The sequence below is a fragment of the Fonsecaea multimorphosa genome, assembly GCF_000836435.1.
Source record: "Fonsecaea multimorphosa CBS 102226 unplaced genomic scaffold supercont1.1, whole genome shotgun sequence".
In the NCBI taxonomy this organism is placed as follows: domain Eukaryota; kingdom Fungi; phylum Ascomycota; class Eurotiomycetes; order Chaetothyriales; family Herpotrichiellaceae; genus Fonsecaea; species Fonsecaea multimorphosa.
Window position 1 is genome coordinate 1,711,645 of NW_015971635.1, and position 26,791 is coordinate 1,738,435.

General features: G+C 53.0%; 11 protein-coding genes across 11 annotated transcripts; 7 read left to right on the forward strand and 4 right to left on the reverse strand.

Moving 5' to 3' along the window:
* Positions 1-507: 507 nt before the first annotated feature.
* Z520_00636 (uncharacterized protein) lies at positions 508-3,363 on the forward strand (the record flags this gene model as incomplete). Its single annotated transcript, XM_016771156.1, has 7 exons — positions 508-652; positions 702-846; positions 906-1,585; positions 1,635-1,850; positions 1,900-1,983; positions 2,036-2,876; positions 2,925-3,363. The coding sequence occupies 7 exons, from the start codon at positions 508-510 to the stop codon at positions 3,361-3,363; spliced, it is 2,550 nt and encodes an 849-aa protein (XP_016638066.1).
* Positions 3,364-4,635: 1,272 nt separating this feature from the next.
* Positions 4,636-5,871, forward strand: Z520_00637 (uncharacterized protein; the record flags this gene model as incomplete). Its single annotated transcript, XM_016771157.1, has 2 exons — positions 4,636-4,713; positions 4,786-5,871. 2 exons carry the CDS (start codon positions 4,636-4,638, stop codon positions 5,869-5,871), a joined length of 1,164 nt encoding a protein of 387 aa, XP_016638067.1.
* A 925-nt stretch (positions 5,872-6,796) lies between these two features.
* Positions 6,797-7,300, reverse strand: Z520_00638 (uncharacterized protein; the record flags this gene model as incomplete). The annotated part of the gene is made up of 1 exon (XM_016771158.1): positions 6,797-7,300. The coding sequence occupies one exon, from the start codon at positions 7,298-7,300 to the stop codon at positions 6,797-6,799; it is 504 nt and encodes a 167-aa protein (XP_016638068.1).
* Positions 7,301-7,944: 644 nt separating this feature from the next.
* Positions 7,945-9,379, forward strand: Z520_00639 (serine/threonine-protein phosphatase 4 catalytic subunit B; the record flags this gene model as incomplete). Its single annotated transcript, XM_016771159.1, has 2 exons — positions 7,945-7,961; positions 8,038-9,379. The coding sequence occupies 2 exons, from the start codon at positions 7,945-7,947 to the stop codon at positions 9,377-9,379; spliced, it is 1,359 nt and encodes a 452-aa protein (XP_016638069.1).
* A 627-nt stretch (positions 9,380-10,006) lies between these two features.
* On the reverse strand, positions 10,007-11,268 carry Z520_00640 (uncharacterized protein; the record flags this gene model as incomplete). Its single annotated transcript, XM_016771160.1, has 2 exons — positions 10,007-10,950; positions 11,052-11,268. The coding sequence occupies 2 exons, from the start codon at positions 11,266-11,268 to the stop codon at positions 10,007-10,009; spliced, it is 1,161 nt and encodes a 386-aa protein (XP_016638070.1).
* A 981-nt stretch (positions 11,269-12,249) lies between these two features.
* Positions 12,250-13,980, reverse strand: Z520_00641 (uncharacterized protein; the record flags this gene model as incomplete). The annotated part of the gene is made up of 1 exon (XM_016771161.1): positions 12,250-13,980. One exon carries the CDS (start codon positions 13,978-13,980, stop codon positions 12,250-12,252), a length of 1,731 nt encoding a protein of 576 aa, XP_016638071.1.
* A 1,537-nt stretch (positions 13,981-15,517) lies between these two features.
* Z520_00642 (uncharacterized protein) lies at positions 15,518-17,393 on the forward strand (the record flags this gene model as incomplete). The annotated part of the gene is made up of 2 exons (XM_016771162.1): positions 15,518-15,599; positions 15,652-17,393. 2 exons carry the CDS (start codon positions 15,518-15,520, stop codon positions 17,391-17,393), a joined length of 1,824 nt encoding a protein of 607 aa, XP_016638072.1.
* Positions 17,394-17,924: 531 nt separating this feature from the next.
* Positions 17,925-18,540, reverse strand: Z520_00643 (uncharacterized protein; the record flags this gene model as incomplete). Its single annotated transcript, XM_016771163.1, has 4 exons — positions 17,925-18,117; positions 18,190-18,234; positions 18,293-18,328; positions 18,434-18,540. 4 exons carry the CDS (start codon positions 18,538-18,540, stop codon positions 17,925-17,927), a joined length of 381 nt encoding a protein of 126 aa, XP_016638073.1.
* A 1,409-nt stretch (positions 18,541-19,949) lies between these two features.
* Z520_00644 (uncharacterized protein) lies at positions 19,950-21,386 on the forward strand (the record flags this gene model as incomplete). Its single annotated transcript, XM_016771164.1, has 3 exons — positions 19,950-20,617; positions 20,684-20,700; positions 20,758-21,386. The coding sequence occupies 3 exons, from the start codon at positions 19,950-19,952 to the stop codon at positions 21,384-21,386; spliced, it is 1,314 nt and encodes a 437-aa protein (XP_016638074.1).
* A 2,228-nt stretch (positions 21,387-23,614) lies between these two features.
* Z520_00645 (uncharacterized protein) lies at positions 23,615-24,224 on the forward strand (the record flags this gene model as incomplete). The annotated part of the gene is made up of 3 exons (XM_016771165.1): positions 23,615-23,626; positions 23,678-23,908; positions 23,964-24,224. The coding sequence occupies 3 exons, from the start codon at positions 23,615-23,617 to the stop codon at positions 24,222-24,224; spliced, it is 504 nt and encodes a 167-aa protein (XP_016638075.1).
* Positions 24,225-25,528: 1,304 nt separating this feature from the next.
* Positions 25,529-26,651, forward strand: Z520_00646 (uncharacterized protein; the record flags this gene model as incomplete). The annotated part of the gene is made up of 4 exons (XM_016771166.1): positions 25,529-25,976; positions 26,057-26,223; positions 26,285-26,348; positions 26,419-26,651. The coding sequence occupies 4 exons, from the start codon at positions 25,529-25,531 to the stop codon at positions 26,649-26,651; spliced, it is 912 nt and encodes a 303-aa protein (XP_016638076.1).
* Positions 26,652-26,791: the final 140 nt, after the last annotated feature.

Here is a 26,791-nt window from a genome sequence, read left to right on the forward strand (position 1 = left end):
GATTCTCGAATCACCTACCGTTGTGCCTCGTTCCTGATCATGAAATCTCTGCGGTTACCTTAGCCCCTGTCTGGCCCTCTCAGGTCTTGGGAGTGCCATGTTTGTGTTGACAGATCATGCGTTACTCGCATCCATAACGTCAAGGGCTGGATCCTCGCCACGGTTCCGGCACGTTTGTCTACTCCACAGCCACTCAAGGACGCCATCTTACAGGGCGCAAGCTGGAGAAAAGCCTCAGCAGTTCGGTGGAGTGGACATGACCTGCTCCTATTGGTAAGTTCCCGACTTGCCCTGCCTGGCCAATGGTCCAACCATTCCCGGGGTAATTGTGGAACCTCGACCCAGCATACGTTGAGTTGTTGTGTCCCGTGGATTCAAGGATCATGAATCTCTTTCCCATCTCTACCTACTCTGCAGTGTATATTTTGGTTCGTTCCCCCCCTGTCAGATATCTACCTGTGACCCGTACTTCATCCCCAAGCCTTCTCATTTCCCCCAGTCGTGACCATGGCCACCCACACTTCAGCCGGTGTGCCGATTCTCGACATCAGGAGTGACAACGCAGACCAGTCCCTGCTCGAAACTCTGAAGGGGTCTCTCAATCCTCCCAAGGGGCAGCCACGCACGTTCCCAACCTTGCTGCTCTATGACGGTACAGAGGTTCTTGTTGTTTGAGGCACACACTAAACAATTGTAATTAGAAAAGGGTCTCAAGCTGTTTGAGGAGATCACCTATTTGGATGAATACTACCTCACCAACGCGGAAATAGACACTCTCACAAGACATGCCAGCAAGATCGTTGAACAAATTCCACCCGGTGCTCGTCTTGTTGAACTGGGCAGCGGGTGAGTTGGGTTGCCCCGACACGATATATCTCATCAGGCTGACGTGGGATGGCTTATAGGAACCTCCGCAAGGTCAACATCCTTCTGGAAGCATTTGAGAAGGCCAACAAGAATGTCGAGTATTATGCCCTGGATCTATCACTGTCCGAACTCAAGCGTACTTTTGCCGAGTTGGACATCAAAGCATTCCACCATGTCACTTTCCGGGCCTTGCATGGTACCTATGACGATGCTCTTTCCTGGCTGAAGAAATCTACGGATGACGCCATGACCACCTGTGTCATGACCATGGGCTCTTCCTTGGGCAACTTCACTCGAGAGGAGGCCGCTCAGTTCCTTGCTTCCTTCAAGAAAGTCTTGGCGCCATCGGACTTTGTGATGGTGGGACTCGACGGATGCCAGCAGCCTGGCCGCGTCTTCCCTGCCTACAACGACTCTTTGAATGTGACCGAGCGCTTTTATCGCAACGGCCTTACCCATGCTAACAACATTCTGGGCTACGAGGCATTCAAACAGGATGAATGGGGGATCGACCGTCTATATGATGACAAGCAGAACAAACACCAGGCTTCATACGTGGCCTTGAAGACGATCAACAACAAAGACTTCTCCTTTGAAAAGGGCGAAAAAGTCCATTTGGAGGACGCCTTCAAGTACTCGGAGGAGGAACGAGATGCTCTCTGGCATGCTACTGGCCTGATCCCTCAGATGTCTTACGGCAACAAGACCAATGATTATTGTGAGTTTGCTTGCAGTGGAACTAACTCTGTACTGACTGTGCTACTCAGTCGTTCATCTTTTGTCGCCGTCCACTATCAGTTTCCCCAGCAAACCGGCGGAGTTTGCTGCGAGCCCTGCCCCTTCGCTCGACGATTGGCGACAACTATGGGCGGCTTGGGATACGGTGACCAAGTCCATGGTCCCGAAGGACGAGTTGGTCAACAAACCTATCAAGCTACGAAATGACTTGATCTTTTATCTGGGCCATATTCCTACGTTTGCAGGTACGTAGAGATGCTGATCTAGCCCCATATATACTGACCTGCTCCACAGATATTCACTACATGAACGCCACGAAAGAAAAGGCGACAGAACCGGCATACTATAGGTCCATATTTGAGCGAGGCATTGATCCAGGTATGTTGTTAACCAACCATTTGACCAGGGCGCAGAGCTGAAGGCGCATCAGATGTGGACAATCCCGAACTGTGCCATGACCACAGTGAGATCCCGGACTCCTGGCCTCCCCTGCAGGAGATCATGGTCTATTCGCAGCGTGTTCGAGAACGTATCGTCGAGAGCATTCACTCCGGCCGAGCATACACTGACCGCAAGCTCAGCCGTGGCCTGTGGCTCGCTTATGAGCACGAGGCCATGCATCTGGAAACCTTCCTCTACATGCTGCTTCAGAGTGAGCGCGTCCTGCCGCCACCTGGCCGGGATTTGCCCGACTTCAAAGCCTTAGCCGCCGAGGCTCGCACGAACCGTAGCGCAAACAAGTGGCACCGCATCCCTGCGAGCGAAGTTAAGATTGGGTTGGACGATCCAGAAAACGACTTCGGCCCTGACAGGTACTTCGGCTGGGATAACGAGAGGCCATCACGCACAGTAGCTGTCCACGATTTCGAGGCTCAAAGTCGCCCAATCAGCAATGGCGAATACGCTCGCTTCTTGGAAGTCACCCACAAGGATTCCCTACCCGCTTCATGGACAGCCTCCAAAGCAGGTACGCATCTCAATGGAACCAACGGCACAAACGGTGTGAATGGCCATGTCCAGGATGAGCTCGAGATGGCCAGCCCCTCCTTTGTCGAAGGCAAGGCTGTTCGAACGGTCTACGGCCTCATCCCTCTCAAATATGCCTTGGACTGGCCTGTGATGGCTTCGTACGACGAATTGGCAGCCTACGCAGAATGGTCCGATGGACGCATTCCTACACTGGAAGAGGCTCGGAGCCTTTACCAGTACGTGGAGAACCAAGACAGCGTCTTGCAGAAGGTTACTAGCAAGCTGATTTCAGCCGTGAACGGGTAAGTCTGCATGAAAAGGCAATGCGAAGATCAGGCTGACCGTCACAGGCATCTCTCCAATGATGGCGTCCAAGAGACACCTCCATCAGGCCATCAGTCGAACGGTGTCGTCAACGGTAGTGCAGAAGGTCCCCCGCTGGACCCCAATGAGCTCTTCGTCGAGCTCGGTGATCGCAATGTAGCCTTCCGCCACTGGCATCCAACGCCCGTGACCGGCAACGGCGACCGACTCCGTGGACAGAGCGATCTTGGGGGTCTGTGGGAATGGACCAGCACACCGTTGGCGCCACATGAAGGGTTCAAAGCCATGGACTTGTATCCCGGGTATACCGCCGACTTCTTCGACGGTAAGCACAATGTCTGTCTAGGAGGCAGCTGGGCCACTGTGCCGCGAATCGCATTGAAGAAGACCTTCGTCAACTGGTACCAGAGAAACTATCCGTATGTTTGGTGTACGGCCAGGCTGGTCAGGGATGTGGTCGTTTGAATGGCGATGGAATGCGGACTGGAATGCAGTCGGCCGACGGTTTCAGTTTGCTTTGCAAGCTTTTCCTACCCTTCGTTTGACTGCTGGAGAAACTGAAACTCTTCTTGAGCCTGATCCCCTTGCGAGATTCTCTGGAGATTTGAAGCAAACTTGGTGAATCATCTGCTGGGCCTGCAACGGCCCAAAGTCGCTCCTTCTTGGATGGCTATAGCAAATTTGATATATTCGGTAATGGCCCAATGGTCAAGCTCACTCCTTTTGCTTGGTGCGAGACTTATCATTGGCAATGATACAAACTCTCTGCTCATCCTCGTTCTATTGTCCAGCTTCTTGTTCCTGCTCTTCCTCCCCATGTGTCTTGTCCATGTCCTAGCAGCCTCATCTCGGCACCCTCTTTCTCGGCGGGATCACACAGCTGGCCATCTCCACCGAGTTGCAGTTGCCCGAAATGCCAGTGACGACCTGGACTCATGCACCGTACCTCCATCCATCCCTTCATCGGGTCGATTTGCACGAATCTCTCACTATCATGCCCTCTTCCTTTGTTGTGGAAAGTCGCAGAGTCATGCAATATCACGCAGACGCAGACACCGCCTGTCTGTTGATGCCTTTGCCTGACGTCCGCTCACGATCTGCTGTCCAGACACTCCATCCGCTGCAGGCCTCCAGCAGCAGCCGCTCATACCCGATCACGATCACTCTTGACTGTCCTGGGTATTCACTATTCGGTGCTGCTGCACAGGCAGACACATCCTCACATGATACCTTGTGGTTTACCTGCGTTCGGTGCCTCACCGCACTCCTCTCTGCCGATCTGCACAATAAACCCTTTAAAGCATCTCCATCCATACGCGTCCATCGACACCACACAGATTTCGCTGCCTGTTGCGCTGTCTGAAATAGTTCCACCCCTACGATATCCTCAACCGAGCCTAAGAACAGAAGAAGCCCTCCACACGCACCGACAGACATATCTGTCGTACCCAGCTGCAAGCACACCGTTACCATGGACCCTGCCGCGCCAAACAGCCCATTCAAATGGGAAGCGGCTGCTGGACTCGGTAAGCAAGTGAACCTGGCAATACCCCTTGTTCCACAGGCCTTGCCGTCATATTATGATACAAGGGGAGAGCACAAGCTAAATCCATGTCACATGTCGCACACTTTTTAGAGCACAGCTGTTACCTTTGTTCCATGAAGATGAGCAATCCCAAGGCCCGACAAACATGCTATGGTATCCATAGTATCCCTTGCTTTCGCTACCACCAGACCATGCACGCTATCGGCGCAAGCCACAACTGTTTCTCCTGCATTCAAGCCGACGAACTGCATGAGAATAGGCATCGGAAGGTGAGTGACGCGGAGGTCGCAACATAAGCCCTCCCTATCCATGATAACGTTCTGGGGTGGTCTTTGTTGAAGAGACTTGAGACAAACCAGCTGACATTTGCACCCAAACATATGAGAAAGATCGCAGAGCTTCTTGCCGAATATAGGGTCGCGAATGGCATAGTGGCAGACCCAGCCAAGACAAGAGCATTGCTGCAAGATCTGCCTGCGAACGTCCCTCATGCCCAGCAAGCTGTCCGCGAATTCGACTTTGGTAATGGTGACTTTGAAGACGAACAACATGATGAGCATGACGACGACGCTCTGACTATGACAGACACCACAACCAGCACGCCTGACGAGAGTGACCCACAGCCCATACATCCTCCGAAGCTGACCGCAGCTGAGGCTCGAGCACTCAAAAAAGCCGCCAAAGCAGCAAAATCGCAAGTCAAGGCTGCCAAGAACCAACAGAAGCACACCATCAATGTGCGGACAGCAGATGTTGCATTTGTTGCAGAGGTCTTGCACGGCGCCAATTCAGGAGCAGGCGGCGCCACACACCCATTGGCGAGCGACAAGACCATCGAAGAGGTCATCGCAAGAAACAGGGGATTCATGTCCGGCATTGAGGCACACAAAAAGATGCTCCTGTCCAGCATTGCACAGCGGAGAAAGAGTGAGCGTGAAAGGCGCAAGAGCTCGATTGCTGGTCTATCGCACCAGGCTGGCGGCGGCAAGAAGAGGAGATACAGCCAGGGTGTGCATGATTGTGATGCCGAGGACGACGAGACGGATGATCTACTCGTTGCTGTTTTGGTAAAGCTCGGGGTTGATGGAGGACACGCTCGGTCAAGTGGTTGTTCTGCGAATGCTGCTGTTGCTGCTTCCAACGGGACTGGTGCAAAGAAGAATGCCCTTGGAGCAGGGATGAACAAAGCCCTTGTCTCTTCTACTCAGCAAACGCCTTCCATTGTCGCCGCTCTGAAGGCACTGGTGAAAGATGACCTGGAGAGGTTCGAAAATGAGCAACGGGAGACCTATGTTCGCGCAGGTGGGTTCTGGAGGTATGTTGGTCGGCCTGTCTTTGATCGCATGACCAAGATCGCACAAGAACTGAATTGGAAGACGGGGGCGAAGCTGAAGGATGCCAACAACAATGAAAGGGAGGCTCGGTGAAGGCAGAGAGATGTGACCATGCCGAGACAGGGGTTGGATGGAGACCTTCGGGGCTGATGGGACTGTGAGTGAACGATCTGAGGCGACATGGGCGACATGTTGCAAGCCGTTGGTAGAGGGGAGCGGCGACGTGTTTGATTAGCTTTTGCTTTCTCCTCTGCGATTGTTTCTCATGCTTGCACAGTTCAATGGTCTGAGCCCTGGAAGCCAGGCGGGGCGACCAGATGATGCGCACAAGTTTTGGATACAGAAAAGCCGATTTTTGCGAGCCAAGATATATCCATGGCCATGCTTCTTAATCTTACACACGATTCTCCTTTCTCCTTTCTCCATTCTCCATCCACGGTTCTGTCCTCTTCCACCGCAGCAGCTGCCCGCATCCAAGTCGTTTGTATGCCGTCCATATTCACCCTTGAGATGGTGGCCTAAGGTGTGGAACCCGCCCGATGCCATCTAGTGGTCAAACCATCCTTGAGCGGAAGCTGGTGGATATGGGAACTGTATTTGCCCAGGTCCGGATGAGGCAATCCCCTTGGTAGGGTGGCTCTGGACCGCGGTGTCCGGTTGTACAAATAGCTGTAGGTGTACCTAGTGTAGACCACTGGTGCTAATACCGATGTGCCGTTGCCCCCAAGTCGAGATAGGTGAGGTCCTAGCCTAGTGCCAGCGCCGTCGAGGTGCAGAGGTGTGGTGTTGCTGCCTCTTTATGGGTAACCAGGAGGTACGTCCTTGCTTCCATACCTCCTCATCCGTCCTTTGGGATCCTGCTGGGACGGTTTGTGGCAGCATATGCAGCCCAATCCAGTCCAGTCCAGTCCGTAGACTTTCCCACCCTTCCCATACATTGAGCTTGAGCTCATTTGAGGGGCTGTGCTGTCCAATTGTGTGATTCGCATCCCTTTTCTCTGTCCCCATCCCCTTTTTCTCATCCACCTTCTTTACCTGCCACGACTTCTTTCCTACCCTGCTGCTCCTCGAACCCTAGCATTCTCCCGACCCAGCCCCTCGGCTTCGGCACGGGGCATTCCCTCGCTGATCTAGCCTGCGTTTCCAATGCCTCTGCTTCGGCCTGCAGCTCTCTGAACAGGGCTGCTTCTTCGTCTAGGGCCTTGGACGCAGTTAGGCCCTTTGTACGAGGTTGCGGCTGCGGCGCCTTGCTTTGCGGAAGTTCTTTCTCCTGAGCAACCTCCGCTGGTGTCTTCCCAGTGGATGGTTTGTCCTCTAGTCTCCTGGCTTGTCCTCGTCGGACAACAGGGTTCCCGTCTTCATCCAGCTCTACTGTCGCTCGCCCTGCGTCCGCCGCGTAGCCCGTGCGAGGTCGTGGGCAGGGGAATACGTGGGGGATGCCCACCACGATGAAGGAGGCGAGCAGTGTCCCCGCGAAGAGGGTTGAGGTTGCTGTGGAACGCGGGTGTAGGTGCGGTGGCATTTCGTCCTCGTTTTCTCAATGGGGGAGCTGTGGTTTGGCGTGGTGTGATTCTTCACTTGCTGCAGGTGGTCGCCATGGAACGAGTGGCTTGGGCAGGATCGGACTTGGAAGGGAAGGAGGAGCTTGAGAGAGTGGGACAATGGATCAATCAAGTTCCTGGTGGTGGTCTAAGCAGCTGAAGTTGCTCTACTCGGTCATAGATTTGGAGCTTTCTTCACCAAACTTGAAGCTTCTCTTTTTTCGAGGCTGCCATTGCGGAGACCATATCAATGTCTGAATGCGCCGCCGTACTCGATGCTTTGCCGAGGATCTTCCGAGATGATCGCCGTTGCATGCAGCGAGCAGCCACCAGCATCTTAATTATCGTCAAAAAGTCCCGTTTCCACCATAATTACCACGCGACACACCACGCTGCCACGACCAGTACCCCAGATTCGTAAGTCCAAAGTCCATTTTCTGAACCTCCTGCTCTCGGACCCTGGCGACATCAGCGATATCGACACCAACGTTGCGCCGCACATTTCATCCTCGCCGTTGACTCATTTGCTATCTTCTTGACGCCATCGCACTGCCACCCTCTTTCGGACCAAAGTCACACTCATGCGCTCTAACGCTACACGATTCTCCTCATCTGCGCCGCGGTGATGAGCGATCTCGACAAGTAAGTGCGCCTGCTGCGCCTGCTGCCTATCGCACAACATTCTCGCCCAGCATACACTGACGCACTCTCTTTACAGAGCCATTGCGCAACTGCGCGCCTGCCGCCCCATCCCCGAACCCCAAGTGCGCGAACTGTGCTACAAGGCGCGCGAACTGCTCATCGAAGAAGGCAATGTCGTCACCGTTGATGCGCCTGTCACCATTTGCGGCGACATCCATGGCCAATTCCACGACCTGATGGAACTCTTCCGCGTCGGCGGCGACGTGCCCGAGACAAATTACTTATTCATGGGCGACTTTGTGGATCGGGGCTTCTACAGTCTAGAAAGCTTTTTGCTGTTACTCTGTCTAAAAGTCAGATACCCGGATCGCATCACCCTTATTAGGGGCAATCACGAGTCGAGGCAGATCACCACCGTCTACGGCTTCTACGATGAATGTATTAGGAAATACGGGAGTGCGAATGTCTGGCGGTATTGTTGTGAGGTGTTTGACTACCTGGCGCTCGGGGCGTTGATTTTGGGTGCGACCACCGACGTGCCACCTCCGACAGGTGGGATGGCGTCTTCCATGAACGAGAGCAATAATACGCAATCCACCCTTCCTTCGGAAGATAACGAAGATCTCGAATCCGAAGTCCTCAATGCCAACGGGGAAATCATGGCCAAGACCCTCCGGCGGCAATTCGCCGGCCTCTCAATGAACTCCTCGCAAACATCACAATCCTTCCCTGACGGCGGAAGCCGAATATCTCCCGCCCCGGACGTTGATTTACCATCATCTATCGAAACCCCCCAGTCCTCACCCAGCCAACCACCTCCCCCCTCTCTCTTCCAACCTCCGACATCCTCGACCGGCGCCGTCCTCTGCGTCCACGGCGGTCTGTCACCCCTAGTCGAAACCGTCGACAAAATCCGCCTCATCGACCGCAAACAGGAAGTCCCCCACGAAGGCGCCATGTGCGACCTCCTCTGGTCCGACCCGGACGAGATTGAAGGATGGGGCCTGAGTCCGCGCGGCGCAGGTTTTCTCTTTGGCGCCGACATCGTCCGTCATTTCAATCACAACAACGACCTCTCCCTAATCGCACGGGCGCACCAGTTAGTCATGGAGGGCTACAAGGAGATGTTCGACAAGACCATCGTGACCGTCTGGAGCGCCCCCAATTATTGTTATCGGTGCGGCAACGTCGCTGCCATTCTGGAATTGGGCGAGGATGGCTCGAACGGCGGCTGCATCCAGCGCGCGAACGGCGACCAGGGACGCAGAGAACCCGTCGGCGGGGATGGCAGTGGTGGCGGAGCGGGCGTGCTTTGGAACCTGGCTACTCCGGGCAGGAGATATAGAGTCTTTGAAGCGGCGCCGCAGGGCACGAGGGGCATGCCAGCCAAGAAGCCCGTTGGGGAATATTTCTTGTAACAATATTACTATTATCATTACCAAACGATTACCTTTACCACTATTACCACCTGCAGGGACTCGGTTCTATTACGACGTCTGGATCGAGGTCTAGGTTCTAGGTCAAGAAACCCCTCGTTCCATCTGCGAAAGCTAAAGCTGAGAGGAAAGGGAGAAAATTGACCCCAATATGGATCCATTATGGTCTATCATGCTCGATACCTAAGTACCTTACCCTGAGACACACGCAAAGCATGACTCTCACCTCACACACTCCTCTGTATGTGTTCCCATGCCTTCCCTTGCGAGACATGGAGAAAGAAGAATGCATATACACACGCCACCTGCAATATTAGATATCCCCCTTTGACTACAGGGATTGGGGATGGTCAAATCGAACTTTGACACAAGATGTAATTCAAGAGAACAGGAGTAGTAAGGGTCATGGTAAGGAAGACGTTGCCTGTCTTTCTCGGAGCGAGATATTAATGCCCCCAAATTAACCACCTAGGTAGGTGTTCAGATCATCCAAAGGCCTTTTCCTCTCCCATCTCAGGGCAATAGCCGCTTGCCAACATGTCTAGTATTATTATCTTTGCATTCCATTGCCAAAAAATCTTGCCAAAATCGTCGGGGTATCATATCTTCTCATCTCTTGCCCTTCTTGCCGCTGGCATTCGATCTGCTCTCCTCAATCACCCTCTCCAGCATCTCCCTTGCTTGTCGTTCTTTCTTTCTGAAACCGCCCGAAAAAGTCGGATGGAGCACATTCGCCGAGTTGGCATGGTCCTCTGCAAATTCTGGGCCGCTCCATCCTTTTTGCTGACACAGCGCAACTGCTTCTTCGAGCAAGCCCTGTCCTACCCCTTTGTGTCTATATATCCGCTTGACTGTCCATGCCCGTATGTATCCATTGGTCGGCACATTTTTGCGTGACTTGCCCGAAGAGCCAGAAGAATCCCGCACGCCGCGAACGACGATTGTTCCAATGATATCATCCCCAAATCGAGTCAGGAGGATTTCGTCTTCAGAACCCACGATGCCTTTGTCTGAATTGTCACGGCCTTCGTTCAGCCACTTCCAGGTGCCTACGCGCTCGGCCTCGAAAATATAGCCGCTTGTCAGCCAGCGCACGGTGATCAGCACAGCCATGAGAATTCCCGCTGACGTCGTGCCAATAATTGCCCAATCCGAATAGGCCCCTTTGTATAGATTTTGATAGGCAAGGCCGAGAAAAAGGACAAGGACTGAGATAGTCAAAGGATGGAAAATAACGGCCGCGGAGGCAAGTTGGCGTTGTTGCGCAACAGAGTCGGCAATCAAGTGCAGTGCTTCAACTTTATCGTCTTCCGTCACAGCGGGTTTAGTCGTGAGCTCTGGGACCCCGTCGAGGGGTCCTGCTTGCGTCTCCGCGAGGGCAGAGGCTTCACCGACAGTCTGGGCGCTTTGCACCAGAGGTGAAGGAGAAGGAGGAGGGAGGCCGCTGGACGAAGCCATGTCGGTCGGTCTGAGGATGTCGGGTGTGTTGGCTAAAGAGGGTGGGGTAGATTCGAGGTCGAGGATGAGGTTCGCTCTGAGGGTAGTCAAGAAAGCTGTTCAGAGTGATGCATTAGAACGTGTCCTCTTCTCCTTTTCGCCTGTCTTGTACTATTTCTCCCCAACACGAAACAAGAAAAATACGTCGAATTCTCACCGGCAGAAGTTTTGAAACCCGGAATGCGATCGCCGACAGCAAAGGGTTTGGAGCCACCAGTCTCCCAGAAAAGATTCGCGGACGGGGAGAAAAGGACTGCGGCCTTGACAGCAAGGAGGGAAGCAGAGGTGAAAGAGAACGGCGGAGTTGGGGGTGGAGGAGGCGAGAGGTAGAGATGCTCAGGAAGTCGAAGATGGTTGTGATGGTTCCTGCCCATTTGGAATCCCAAAATTGCTGGCCGGCCAGAATTGGCATGTTCAACCAGCTCGCATTGGCGCAGAGGCGGGAGGATGCAGCCCAAAGGCACTGACAGGCGCCGGCCGAACCAGCGGCAACGGCGAAAGCGAGGCCAGAAGCGAAAGAACAGCAGCAAGCAAGAATGGGCCCCGGCGACAAAAGAAGCGCGCCTAGAATCCCAGCGATCTAGGCGGCACCAGAGCCGTGGAAGAGGGACGAGAGGCGGCTCGGCGGGTGGAGGTGGATGTGGATAGTGATCGATGAGGGGCAGAAGAAAAGAAAAATAATAATAAAAAAAAGATGTTAGTCTACTTGGTATGGGGGCCACGTTCACATATATCTCGAGGAGACTGGCCGGGTTGAGTTGAGTTCAATATCATACTACTACTTGGATTAATCAATGTGAAGAAGGTGGAACTGGGACATGCTTTTGTATCCTTTTTCATTTCTCCATCTGACGCCATCTAGTTTGCATCTATCGTGACCCATGAGCAATGTCCGTCTTCCTCTCCTCCGATTTCTTGCTCAACCACGGGCCCCAGGGCAGCTTATCGTCCCGGGAGTGGGCTCTTGACACAGGCTAGTAGGCCAAGCACCTCCCTGATAGCAGACGCTTAGAAACCGCCTACTGCCATTGGACTGCAGGTGGGTGGCAGGGGCTGCAGTTGGTTGATCCTAGCCTGTTCCTGGGGCACTAGACCAACCATGACCGCCTGTCGTGTGTCGCCAGTGCAGAGTCTGATAAAGCTAGGCAAGCCTCGCCTCTTGTCACACACCCGACACCCCTTCCAGCTGATATGGTTGACATGGCCCTCGTGATCAAGGAGATTGATTTGACTCAAACAATGCATGCATGCTCTTGAACCACTCCGGAACGCTCTGCGGCATCTCCGTCGTCTACATGCCCAACACTTGCCATATTCGTCTCTTTTCTATCTCTGACCCTCATCATTTCATCGAACTAATAAGACCGGCCAAACATGCACCATGCCTCTGCCAGGTTCGAGCAGCCTGGATTCCCGCATTTGGTCACCCCCTTCTCGATGCCCTCGGGTTGGTCGAATGGGATGCAAAGACTCTTCGCACCCATGCTCGGAGCTCGTTCATCTTGCGGGACGCCGCTCTGTTCTTCGGCCTTACGAGCACTATTCTCCTTGATCTGATCCTCGCACGCCTCGGTCAAGCAGTGAGGTAGCAGGATGACGTTCTTGTCGTTCAGTGCCGGCACAAAATCATCCCAATTGGTCACCTTCTTCACGTGCGACTTGTATTTGGCATCCGCTCGATCGTACAAGTCTTTCTGGATGGTGTTTAGCAGCTCCGGAACGGCAGTGTTGAGTTCGCTGATGGCAATTTGGCTCTTGCTCTCAGCTTTTGGAAGGTCTCGTCGAGATGTCGTGACGAAGTGGCCCTTGCTCTCCCCAGGTCCGAACTCCAAACGGAGCGGTACGCCTTTCAATTCCCAGTCGTTGAATTTCCATCCCGGAGAGTATCCCTCTCGGAAATCCGCTTCTACCCGGACGTTGACCGCTCTGAGGACCTCCACCAGTCCTTCGATCTCTTTGTACAATGCGTCTCTCTCCTGCTCCGTGGTCTTGGCTGTCACTCCGACCGGCACAATGACGACCTGGACTTCAACGACGCGAGGTGGGATTACCAGACCACGGTCATCGCCGTGTATCATGACCATCACACCAATGACACGAGTCGACAGACCCCAAGAATTCTGCCAGACGTACAGCTGGTTCTTCTTTTCCTCCTCAGTCTTTGCGTTGGGATCTTGCACCGTGATGCCGAACATTTTGCTGAAGTTTTGTCCCAAGCAATGCGAGGTGCCTCCCTGAATACCACGACCCGTAGCAGGGATATATCCTTCTACGGTGGTGGTATACAGTCCTCCCGCGAACTTTTCCTTGTCCGTCTTCCTGCCTTTGATGACAGGGACGGCCAGAAGCTCTTCATAGATCTGGGCATACAGATCGAGGATCTCCAGGACTTCTTTCCCCGCCTCCTGTTCGGTCAGATGTGCCGTATGACCCTCCTGCCAGTGGAACTCGCGCGTGCGCAGGAATGGCTGCGGATGCTTGAACTCCCAGCGGACAACCGAGTTCCACTGGTTGAGTTTGAGGGGTAAATCACGATAGCTCTGGATCCATTTTGCGTAGTAAGGGTACATGACGGTCTCGGAAGTAGGACGAATGGCGATTTTCTTCTCGAGTTTGGTACTGCCTCCGTGCGTCACCCATGCGACCTCGGCTGCGAAGCCCTCGATATGAGCCTTCTCCCGATTCAACACATCTTCGGAGACGAACAGCGGGAAAGAGCAGTTTTTGACACCCATCTTCTTGATCCGCGCATCAAACCAGGCTCTGACTTCATCCCAAACGAATTGTGAGGCAGGCTTGAGGATGTAGCAGCCAGAGATGTCGTAGTAGTCGAGCATGTCTCCCTTCAGCAAGACCTGCTGATACCACTCGGAAAAGTCGACGTCTTTGGACACATCAATACCAATCAGCGCTGCACCCTCCATTTTCTTTTTCTTTCCACCGGCTTTCTGAGGAAGTTTCGCTTCCGCTTTGCCAATTGGCTTTTCAGGCGCAGCTTTGGCCTCCATCTTTTGTCCGGCGTCAGTTTTGGGCTCTTTCTCTCGGGTAGGAAGCTCGCTTTTGGAGGGGTTTCTCGAGTGGGACATTGTAGTTGAAGTGGACCGTGAGATGTTGAAGGGAGACGGCAATGGAAGAGACTCAGAGACAGTTGAGTCACGAACAACTACTGTCTCCCTACTGAACAATTTGTATACTCGGGAGTGTTGACGTGTCAGGTTTGTGACTGCTGTGTGACTCCGTCGCACGAGCAGATGCCAGACCCGCATTCAAACCCCGCCAATGCCCAAAATTGTACTGCGGTCACGTGCAATCGTCCGAGCAAATAGGCTTGGCATGTTTGACGCCGACTGTACCACTCAGGCTGGCAGCGGAGGAGCTTCCTCGGTCTAGCAATCAGCTTCTACTAACGCACCAACGACATCTGATCCCCATCAGACTTGTTCACCTTGGACATTTGAGTACCAAGCACATGGGCAACTTTTCGAGTGTGCAGCCCCGCAAGATAAGGATGGGGGTCCAGGGATCAGAAGGTCCCTGACCATCGCTAAAGAGACCTTTGCTAACAACGGTCGAGGTCGAGATCGAAGTCGACAGCAATGACACGAAGTGCCCGGAGCATGACTCCCTATGCTCTCGCATCTTGTACTTCCTCAAAGGGCTATGTGCACGCGAACATGAGCGTATGGTCTCACTATGGATGCAGCACGCCATAGACTCCTACGCGGGAACATCTGGTAAGCCAAGAGCTCCAATCCATCAATCGGGCGTGCCGATGGGGCGATACTCGAGTGACATTCTCCGCCACTACGTCGCCTCTTGTGTGATGTCGTTACAGCGTTCCTGTGAGAGCCTCCATCTAGAGAACGTGGATATGGTCCGCCAACCGTGACTGCGAGCACCAGAAAAACGCAAATTGCAAAATTCTGCACGCCAAGTGATCAGAGAGTGACAGGCCTGGTTTGTGACTCTAGCATGGGCTGAAATGAAGTCGATATTGGCGCGGGAACGTATCGGTGGCTACGCGACGGACGAGCCTGGAAGAAGGGGCGCAGCGCAGGCGGGTTGACTCCGCCAAGATATGCCAAGGGGAGCGGAGACCTTCCCACGGTCGTTCGCGGACCACTCAGGCACCCCCCCTGAAGAACGTGCTCGCCTCCGCCGTATATCAAATTCAGAAACGTCCGCTCGGAGTTGCAGCCAAGACTTCGGGAAGGTGGGAGGAGAGCGTGAGGGCAGCTTGAACTTGCTTCTTTTGCATCTGACGGTGGGTTATCGCTCCTTGGTCTTTACTTGATCTCCTCTCCCAAGAACGCAAGACAAGATTCTCGGGAAGGATATGGCCAACCCGCGCCCTCGGTCGCCCTGGGATGTGGGTTGGCAAAGCATTTGTTGTTCCGATCTGATGATGGGTGGGCTCGTCCAAGGGCGTGCGAAGTCGAAGAGAAGGAAAACCACGTACATCCAAATCCCTGCGGCCAAGAGCATAGGGTCTGCAGCTACGTTCAACAATGCCCAGCACTGGCAACATAAAAGCTCCGTGCTGCTGTCGGTTCCTTCCTCTTATCAGTCTCCAAGCAACATCAATATCTCTGCCCAAGTGATATTCACTCGGTCTTCATCAAGATGGCACGACTCAGCCAGTACAACTACGTCTTCGCCATTGGCACTTTGTTTGCCCTACTTGATGCTTACAATAACGGCGCAAGTAAGTAACTCATCCAAGATCCGGCTCACATGGATGCTGATGGCTTTGCTAGACGATGTAGCAAACAGCTGGGCCACCAGCGTCTCTTCTAGATCTATCACATACCAGCAAGCCATGGTACTTGGTGCTGTGTTTGAGATGGTCGGCGCCATCACAGTCGGCGCACGAACTGCATCCACCATCAAGAACAAGATCATTCCTCTCGAGGCCTTCCAAGACAACGCCGGTGTTCAAATGCTTGCATTCACTTGTGCTCTTGCAGGAGCTTCTTCATGGGTCATGTGGTGCACACGACATTCTGCCCATGTCTCGTCATCCTACTCGCTCATCTCCGCTGTCGCCGGTGTGGGCGTCGCCGTCGCTGGAGCCTCTCAGGTAGAATGGGGCTGGAATGGTGGCCAGGGTCTTGGTGCGATCTTCGCCGGCTTGGGATTGGCTCCTCTCATTTCTGGGGGTTTTGCTGCAACAATATTCATGCTCATCAAACTGGTGGTGCACATACGGAAGAACCCAGTGCCATGGGCCGTCTTCACCTCGCCATTTTTCTTCCTCATTGCCGGCACTGTCTGCACACTATCCGTGGTCTACAAAGGCTCTCCCAATCTTGGTCTGAACAAGAAGCCCTCGTGGTATATCGCTTCTGTCACCATGGGCGTTGGTGGTGGCCTTTTCATCCTCTCCGCCATTTTCTTCGTTCCCTGGCTCCACGCAAAGGTTATCAAGAGGGATCACACTGTCAAATTCTGGCATCTCCCCTTGGGCCCTCTGCTCTGGAAGCGACCATATTCAGCTGATACTACCGAAAGAGCAAATGTTCCGGACTATGCCGTCGTCCAAAAGCACGACGAAGACGAAACCTCTACTCACACGCCAGAGTCTTTGGATCAAGAAGTTGACAAGATTGACTCTGGTATCAAAGGGCACGCTGCTGGTGCGGGAGAGAAGAGACTTGCGGAGGTTGAGGCCCAGTCCACGCAATTGACCTACAAGGAGCGACTAGCTGAAGCCCGAGAAAGGTTCCACTCGCGGCTTCGGAAAAAGCGTGGTCCTCTCGGCTGGGCCATGCGCACCTTGCACCAGAACCCCATTGGTGAAGGCGAGATCTACGAGTTTCGCAATATTAAAACTGTCCTGAAACGTATCCCGGCCATGCTCGTCGTCGCCGTCCTGTATGGCGTGAACTACGATATCCACGCTGCACAGACCGGTATCGCGGGCACGCCTGAGGGTCGACGCATGGAGCGGGTGTATTCCCATGCAACAAAATACCCCAACGAGGTCGAGCACACCTACTCCTTCATCCAGGTCATCACGGCTTGCACGGCGTCCTTCGCCCACGGTGCCAACGACATTGGCAACGCGGTCGGTCCCTGGGCAGTCATCTACTCGGCCTGGTCCACCGGGGACGCCGCCAAATCCAAGGCCGAAGTGCCAATCTGGCAACTTGCAGTGCTGTCGGCAACCCTTTCCACCGGTCTCATCACTTACGGTTACAACATCATGAAAGTCATGGGCAACAAGATCACCTACCACTCGCCATCGCGAGGCTCTTCGATGGAGATGGGTGCCGCCATTACTGTGCTGTTGTTCTCACAGTATTCCCTGCCCGTGTCGACCTCCATGTGCATAACCGGCGCCACCGTCGGAGTCGGCCTTTGCAATGGTACCTGGAAGGCCGTCAACTGGCAACGCGTTGGTCTCCTGCTCTTCTCCTGGATCATGACTATCCCCATCGCCGGCACGCTTGCAGGGTGCATCATGGGCATTGTGCTCAATGCTCCCCACTTCTTGTAAACAACGGCATTCGGTTTCTCACACAACACTACTGATAACAGTCAACGTCACGGTCAACATGGTTAACGTCGGCGGAGAGAACAGATATAGCTTCTCGTAGCGCTGAACGCGCAGTGCAATTATGACCACTTTATCGGACGGTTTACCGCGCCAACAAAACAATCGTACCTTGTGGCCCCAACACAACTGTGTCTTAGCCTAATGAAAACCTTATATAGAGCAAATCTTCCTTTCTTGTCCTTGAATCTACAACTTGCAATATTCTGAGGAAACCGTGAACCGGTGTCTGTCCTTTACTGAGATGTCATGTCGCTCTGTCTATTACCGAAATGCCTTCACATCTCCTTCCGTTCCTTTTCCACGCTCTTCTTGATGATCCCCGCATTGAGTCCGCAATTACCCTTCGCTGACAAGGGAAAGAGATAGAGGAGTCGGCCGCAATGTCGTTTCACTATGCTCTTTGCCTCGAGAGAGAGACACGACGGCCACGCACGTCGACCTCCAAACCGACTCAGGATTTTTTGGGGATATTTAGTCCCAGTACTCGACGGCGGTGTCGCTCTCAGGAGATCGCTTCTTGTCCCAGTACTCAACCGCGGTGTCGCTCTCGGGAGAGCGCTTGTCCCAGTACTCAACCGCGGTGTCACTCTCGGGAGAGCGCTTATCCCAGTACTCAACGGCAGTATCCTCGCCACGCTTAGCTTTGGTCTTCCTGTCCCAGTATCTTTAAAAACGGCATCTGTCAGTACCATGTTCGTTGTCGGGGCCGCACATCGAGCTGATAAATTCTACTTACTCGACAGCAGTGTCTTCGCCGCGCTTGGCCTTGCGGTCCCAGTACCTTGGCATTGTGTGTCAGTAACACCATGGAAGTCGAGCTGGGGTTTCTGCGGACTTACTCAACAGCCGTGTCCTCGCCACGCTTGACCTTGTCCCTGGGAATCATAAGCTTTATCCCAAAAAGCCCTCGATTGCCTCTAGAAATGATGGGCGGCTCCAAGTAGAAAATTCATCCTGCCAAAGGGGTCTTAAAAGCTTACCAGTACTCTACGGCGGTGTCCTCAGCGCGCTTGGCCTTGTCCCAGTATTCGACGGCAGTGTCCTCTGCTCTCTTGGGCTTTTTGCGCATCAGTCCCGAAGACAGCATTTGGGTAAGGAGTGCCCACCTTGTCCCAGTACTCGACAGCAGTGTCCTCTCCCCTTTTGGCCTTATGCATTGATTAGCCGCGGGTAGCCAACAGGTCTGGCAATACCTACCACCTCCGCAACCGGTCTGAGGGGCGCTGGTATCGCAACCGCCGTCACCGCAACAGCGGCACATAGCAAAAGAGCGTACTTGACCATAATGGCGTCTTAAGTGGTGGTGCTGGGACGAGGGTGTTCCGATTGAGGGTTTTTGGGATTGGGTTAAATGCTGGCTGACTTCACACAAGGCACCCGGGTTTCTGCACGCAAGCTGGGCTTTCAAAGGACGGTGCTGTGCTGCATGAAGAGGCGGTTCGGGGACCGGCCATCTCTTTGTTTTATAGAACTTTCCTGAGTTGGAACGAGGCTTTTGCGAGAGGAAATCGACTCTCTGTGACGTCGGCCATTGGAGCAGTGTGACGGGGCCAGCTCAATGGACCTTCATCAGTCCCGAGTAGAGCAGATGCCGCCGATCGTTGCAGCCCTAACGGTGCTATGCTTACTTGTGGAGAATATCGTACACATGGAGACTGCTCAACTGCGGTGCTGTGATGATTGCTGAAAGTTGCAGTCGATTACGACCTACCTGACATGGAGACATAACGAGTCATGCACGCAAGGCTCAGGAAGCATCATGAGTCAGTCAGGGGTCAGCATCCCATAGATGACCAAGTCATGCTGACAGTCACCACGTCAACATCGCCTATCCCAACGACATCGGATGACCCATTAATCGAACAGTATGCACATTTCGGTCCGTGGAAGAGAAAAACAATGTTGTGTGTTAACCGAATCAATGACGAGCTTTAGGCTCCGGTCTTGATGACGTTGCCGGTCCTCACCCTCCAGACAAGCCTCCTGCCGAGCATGTCTGCACCGCGACCTCGCTCAGCACCAAGTGATTGCCTTTGCTTTGAGATGCGGGACTCCAGTCTCCGCTGAGACTCTTGATCTTCAGCATGCGCTTACAAGCCAATTTTTCCCGGGTCCTAAGAGCATCCAAACTTGCTGCAAAGTCGCGTTCCCCCGAAGCAGTCAAGTCAAGTCAAGTCGCTGTTTTCCTCCTTTCGCACCCTAGATCGACCGCTGCACCGACATGTATCCAAGAAAGCAAGAATATGCGCTCGCGGCTGCACGCCGGCTCAGTTACGGGAGACTGTTTTGTCTGACTTGTGGCCTGGGAGGGTAAGAATCCACGATCCGATCCTTTTCGGGGCTCGAAACACTCACTTCTGGGCGTAGTTTGCAAACAGTCTGGGCTCTAATAATCTCGCACGGCAGTGTAAGCCTCAATGCGAATCGAATTCAAATCGCTTTGCTAACGACGCTCGCTCAAAGCCATACTTGATATCCTTGGGGTTGTCCCGGTCGATGACCGCTCTGGTGTGGGCGTCAAGCCCAACCTGTGGCTTCTTGCAACCTGTCATCGGCATCATGAGTGACAGATGCAGACTTTCTTGGGGCCGGCGACGGCCATTTGTCCTCGTCGGCGCCGTCTGCTCTGTGCTTTGCATCCTCGCTTTGGCCTGGGTGGAGAATTTGTTCCAATCGACCTCTCCGGGCTTGATGCGGGCAGTGGCGGTCCTGCTGGTCATATTGCTCAATGTCTCCATGACGCCACTGGCCTTTGGTCTGCGGTCGTTGATTACGGATCTCGTGGTTGCACAAGACCAGAGCCGCGTCTCGGCCTGGGCGAGCTACGCGACAGCTGTGTCCAACATTCTCAGCCTGTGGGCGGGGAGTTTCCACCTGCCCGAAGTCCTCGGGGTCTCTTTTCTGACACAGTTCCAAGTCCTGAGCCTCATCGCTTGTGCCAGCCTGACGGCAACAGTGTCGGTCTGTCTGCGAACAGCAAGGGAACAAAATTCCAAACTCGACGCGCATTTGGTCGGGCATAAACAGCAGCCACTCGGGCTTTCATCTACTCTCCGCTCTGTCAGACAAGCTTATCGCTGTACCCCAGCTCGAATCAAGCAAGTTTTCGCCGTCCAAGTCTTCTCCTGGACGGCTTGGTATCCTTTTCTATTCTACATGACCAGGTGAATAACCCAGCCTCTTACCGCCGCGCTTGCGCTTCAAACAACATTTCAGCTAACAGGCCGCAGCTACGTCAACACAAGATGTATGTTCCCACGAATATTTGATACCGTTGTGAAGCCCACATCATGCTGACTGACAGTCTTTGAAGATGCGCTTTCTCAGCTGCAGTCTTTCCACGGCTGGACGGACGTCACCCGCCTCTTGAAATCCCCAGCAACTCAAGTCGGGTCGACGGCCCTTTTACTGTGGACGCTCGTGTCGTTTGTCTCGACCATGGTCTTTACGCGTCTTGTGCGAAAACCCTGTAAGAGATCGCCTGGGCCCGATGTCGAAGACGCAGACAATCCGCTGTCCATGCGCACAGTCTGGATGTCCAGCCACATCCTGTTCGCGTCTTGCATGCTGCTGACCCTGGTGGTCAAGTCGTGGGAAGGCACCGTCGTCCTAGTGTCCCTAGCGGGTTTCTCCTGGGCTGCGACGCAGTGGATCCCCCATGCCATTGTTGGCGCCGACATCTCACCGGGGGTCGACGATGACGATGACGATGACGAGGCGGCGGAGGACCTCCGCCAACATCGCGGCGCCATCTTAGGTCTGCATAGCTTGGCCATCTCCACGCCTCAGATCATCGCCGCGCTGGTCAGCAGTGGGATCATGTCGGGCATGACGAAACTGGGCAGCGTCGAACCCGCTGCGTGGACATTGAGGGCGGCGGCCATGCCGGCCATGGTCGCAGCAACACTGGCTTGCCGACTCGGGGAATTTTAAGGGGCCGGAAATGTGATGGTACAGTGTAACAAACGGCAACCGGGCATACGATCGCAAAGTGTATATTATCCGAGGTAGCTTCTTAACGATGTTGATGCGTTTTGACTTCGCATCATCTATGTTATTTCAGCAGTCTTTGGGACCAGTGGTACCCGGACCACAGTCTTGAGCTATCTCAGAACTCTCGTCGCATTGGGATCCGATATATTAGGTCCTACAGTACATCCTACATCGTGCGAGCGCAGTCAAGCGACAACAACTCAGTCCTGCCCTTTTGGAGGTGTTTTGTTCCCAAGGAACAGGCATTGTGGCACCAGAGCTCCGTACGCCTTTGCGTTAAGTGCAGTTTGAAGACCCCTTTTTTTTGTTAAGAAGCATCATCAAGATCTCGACGCCTGAAAACATGTACTTCATCCCAAAGCGTCCTCGTCGCGGTCGTCAAGCTGCTCTTCAGTTGTCGATATCTGACGACGTTGCTTCAGCTGTGGATTTCGTTTCGGCTTTGTTGATCCCGCGACCTTCACGGTGGTCTCCGCTTCTGCAAGGTACTGGTATAGCTCGTCACAAGACACGAATACGTCCATGCCGATGTACATGATCTGCCGGGACGTTTTCTGAGCGGCAAAGTCTGTCAGGCGAAGATTTAAATCGGCGTCTTCTTGAAACTTGGCATACGGCAAAGCCTCTGAGTAAGAGCAAGCAACAAGTGCTCTGCCGACGCCATCCCCAGCTGAAGACTAAAAGACTTCGACTCTAGATTGGACACGTCAGGACAAAAATATCCACGATATTGGCATTCCGGTGCAGAGGATCACAGTCTCCCAGGCTTAGGTTTGGCGAAAGCTGAAGAGCGCGAATAAATTTTTCGCATCAACGTACTAGGGTCAAAACTCGTAGACCGAGAAAGGAGGTGCTGGGAGCATTCGTCCGATGTTCTTATTTGCTCTTTGCACGTGAAATACATTCACACTGATCGCTGTTATTGTGGCTGGCTGAAAGCGATGTTTTTGCGCACATTAACAAACTGCACTCTGGGGCACACACTGTAGATCTAGACCTGGTCTATTTGAAGACACAGGCATTGGTCAAGAAGTGCATGTTGAAGCATGCAGATTACCATTTTCACCTCGTATCCCTGATAGCTGAGTTGAAAATGTGATGAGCTGGCCCGACGTGACTGCCAATGCGGCCAGATGAGCACAATGTGGCTGGCTGAGATAGGCGTGCTTGTAGGGTCTCTCAATACCGTACAGTGAGGAATGCTTGCCTCCAAAGGTGTCCCTGCATATAGTCTGTTGAGTAAGAGTGCGGAGGTCGAGTGTTGACGGGCGTAGGATGGTGTAGGGTCTGCCTTCGGTTGCGGGGCACGCAGGAGTCTAAAGCAACCACACAGCCAACGATCAGAATCTTTCCTTGTTTAGTTCTCCATGAAGTCTTGCTATCTCCGATCAAAGGCCACATGCCCATGTGCCTGGAGGTAGTCCGTCATCAGTTGAGCCGTTGTTACATTCTCCAAATTATATGTGGCTGGCTGAGGTCGGATCAATGCTCAGGTGTTCACTTCTCAAGCCCCCAAGTCTACAAACATCACGCCTCCCGCTGCATCAAGAAATGCGCAACCGGTGTGGACCGCCTACACTGATAGCCTCCAGCTGGGCTTGATGCTGTGCTGTATCGAAGCCCAGATGGCAGGAGAAGCCGAACAAGAACTGAACAGTCCAGGGATAACGCCAATCACTCCACTTGCACTAGAGTTCGAACCTCAATAGTTATTGAGAAGCTGAATGTTAACAGAGCCCAGACTCTGTAAAATCAGGGATCCTACCAGCCACAGAAGTCATATCGCTGCAAAGCCGCGTGGCCAGTTTGAATCCGTGCAAGTCAGAGCAAGGAAGCTTTCATCTCTATTAGTCAATGTTTGCAGCGGCTCGTCCAGACCTGCACAACGTCTCTTGCTACTTTTGACCGCAGGATTTTCAGCTGTGGTCTAGTAAGCCTCTTCGCTCTGACCGACCACTGATTTGAGATTCCTGCATACTTTGAACTATGGGAACCCGCATACCTCGAGCTGACTATTTACATTGATCAGAGCCCACGAGAGGTAAACAACAGGAACTGAAAGGTATAAGAAGCGGCTACTTCTCCAGGCTGAACCACTATTCTATCTTGTATCTTCCAAGGACCAAGCTACAAACTAGTTGGGATTTCTCCGCTGCTGCGAGATCATCATGTCGACCAAGGTATGCATGATCCTCTGACGATGTACAGTGCAACTAATAACATCTTTTTAGAAACTCATCGCCTCTGCTCAAGGCTCCGACGCCCATAGCAATGTCTTCTTCAGGGACGATATGTCTGGAAATATTCGAGTTTATATCAGCCAAGAGGAAGGAGAGGTTGAGGCTGCTGAAGCTAAAAACTACAGTCAAGACTTTATCGTTGTCGATGGTACAAGAATCAAAGTCACCTCCCCGGACATGGGTGCCCTTGCTTGGCAAAGTCAAAATGACGGTGTTTCCCACGTAAGTTGAGTCGATACTCCACGAGACAGATTCATCAACTGAAAACTGTGGATAGACCAGGCTGTACTATGCCGATGCAAACAATACTTTGCAGGAGCTGTGCCTTGACTCTGGCAACGCCAACTGGTTTCGTGGATCTCTTGGGTCGACCGTGACCGTACAGTGTATGCAGGACACACCAATTGATGTTCACATCAATTACGCATACAATCAGCTCAAAGTCTATTCGTACGGCCCAGACAACACGACCACACCGACAGTCACTTGGACCACCTTGAACTTGACGAATTGGCAAACTAAGCTCATTTCCAGGTAGAATGTTGGACACGGATCAGGACAGACAGACATGGCAAACGTGCTTTGTTTTGCCAAGTCATCCGCTCTTTTTCAGAAAGCTGACTCTTGGAGCCACGCAACTGCAGTCCCTACAAAGAGATGAATCTTTTCAGGTGACAACAAGAATCTGGGCATGTTAGCATACGAAAATACCCACAGAATCTCCTGGAAAGGGTTTGTCCAATTAATGAAGATTCCTTTGTAGAGGTTTTCCATAGCCGCGCTTAGAGAACGTAGACCCTCTCCCGCGGCTTGTTGCCTGAATCGCACGTAATTAATGGCTACAACGAGATGGTGGATTGCTTCAGCAGTGATGAGGTTTGATTAGTGACACGACTCTGAGCCCGGTGGCGGAAAATGACATGAGGATCGGTTTACAGTTTGGTTTTCCAAACTGATTCGCGCTGCAAACGTACCTAGGTATTAGGTATTTCTTGGCTGCAGGCTTGAAGTGGGCTACCCAGGGCAGCACCTGAACCCACCTCTGGGCTAGGCCGTGGGCTCAGATCTTTGCTCGGTGGGTATGGGGATGTTGCTTTTCATCAATTTTGATCTGTCGATTGAATAGGTAGCTGTGAGATGTCTGCGATGTCGCTACCCCCATTTGCCTCTTATAAGATATATTCCGCGTCGAATTTCATTATCCTTTGGTTTGAAACCTACGATCCAGTGCTTTCTTTACCTCGCTACGCCATCCGACCGCATCGGGTTCTTTGCAATCTTCTATGAATGCCTGTGCTTGAGCTTTCGTCTTGAATAGTTTGTGACAAGCACCCTGGGACTCTCGGATCTTTTCCAATGAACCGGTTCTTCCACTGCAGCCAGGTTGTTCGTTGCGAGTGAAATGGATACAGTCGACAATTGCTGGTCGATGACCCGCTACTAAGACTAGAATTAAATCAGAGTGTCAGCGAGTCAGCAACATGACCGGAGAAGGGCGATTGGCACAAAAATCAGCGTCATCATGACAGCTCCATACTCCACACAGGCCATGCATTATAATATACTCGTACCCCTGTAAAGCGCACTAGTCACTGTAAATAGGTCCGTCCACATATATGGGCAGTACGGGTATGGGTCTAGTCGTTCTAGGCACGATGGGATCCTGTTCACATAGGTGAATATGGCTCCCATGCTTGGGGCCTACCGTCCTTGGTCGCAACTTTATCCTTCCCTATCTAGGTATTTTGCTTCATTCCCAACGACACAATCTCCAGCAATAATACTTCCACGTCCGTCCGTCTTTGCTTAAAGAGGTGCCATTTCCCTCCATCTTAATCCACGATGGAGCACGGGGCAGAAAAGGAACGATCAGGGGAAGACGAATGCCCGCATCCCTCGTCCATGGAGACTGCCAGACTCATTGACGAGGAAGAAGTCACAGGTGGGAAGACCTGGGTGACTTCGTGGCAGCCAATAAGAGTGGTCTCTATGGGAGGCGAGAAAAGAGAGTTCTATCGCAGTCGGCGACAATGGTGGCTTCTGCACGGCTGCCTCCTGCTGCTGTCGTCGATGCTGGCCATCGTCGGCATCACGAGCCTTGCCATGTCTTCCGTGATCGCCGCAGCAGAGCCACAGCGTGCTCTTGAAGTCATGTGGTCACCCATCCTTGACGCCGTGCCCGTGCGAAAGACCCGCTTCAACGAGACTTTCATGTATCCGACGAAATTCCCGTCCGGGTTTTCAAACGGCCTGGCGTCGGAGAAGGAGTGGCGCAGATGGACGGCAAATCGTATGTTGTTTGCTCCCTCATACAAGGTTTTTTTTTCTCTTGACCAAAACTTCCTAAGCTGAACACGCTTTTCTCTGTAGCAATGCTGGACGGCCGGAACGGAACAATCGCCGTGTCTGCGGACGTGGTGGATAGAATCAGCCATCTGTACACTCCGGAGTGGAAGGAGTCCTTGATTCGGCTGTCTCATGGAGGCGAGACGAGGTACATGGGACAAATTGCCATGTTCCATCATTTGCACTGTCTGGTAAGTAAGACTTCTCCCCGATAAATATGATTAACTGGCGCTGAAACGCGAGATTCGTTAGAATATTCTCAGACACGCTGTACATCCCGAACTGTATGGAACTTCCCCAGGGAGTGGCCATCTTGGTGAGTCCCCAATCGATAAACCCCCAAATCAGGCTCGAGGTCTGTATCTGACCGACGTGCTCGAAAACAGACCACTGTATAGAGAGCCTGCGAGAAGTCCTCATGTGCAACCCAGGCGGCACCGAGGTGATTTTGTTCCATTGGATGGCGGATTCGGAGAAACCATATCCAGATTATAATACATTCCATCAGTGTAGAGACCCAGGGGCTGTCTTAGATTGGGCATTGGAGAATGCGGTCAAGATTAGGGGGCCTTTGACCAAGCCCAAGGGCGTCTTTGCGCTGCAGGATGCCCCGTATTGAGTCGAGCTGGTGGACACACCAGGCAGAAAACATAGTATTCCTGGCAATTGGTGGACAGATCGAAGTGTCAGCCGGAAGCCCATACAGAGGTGCACTCAACTTCAATAATGACACCCACGTAACTGTCATCATCCGTGACA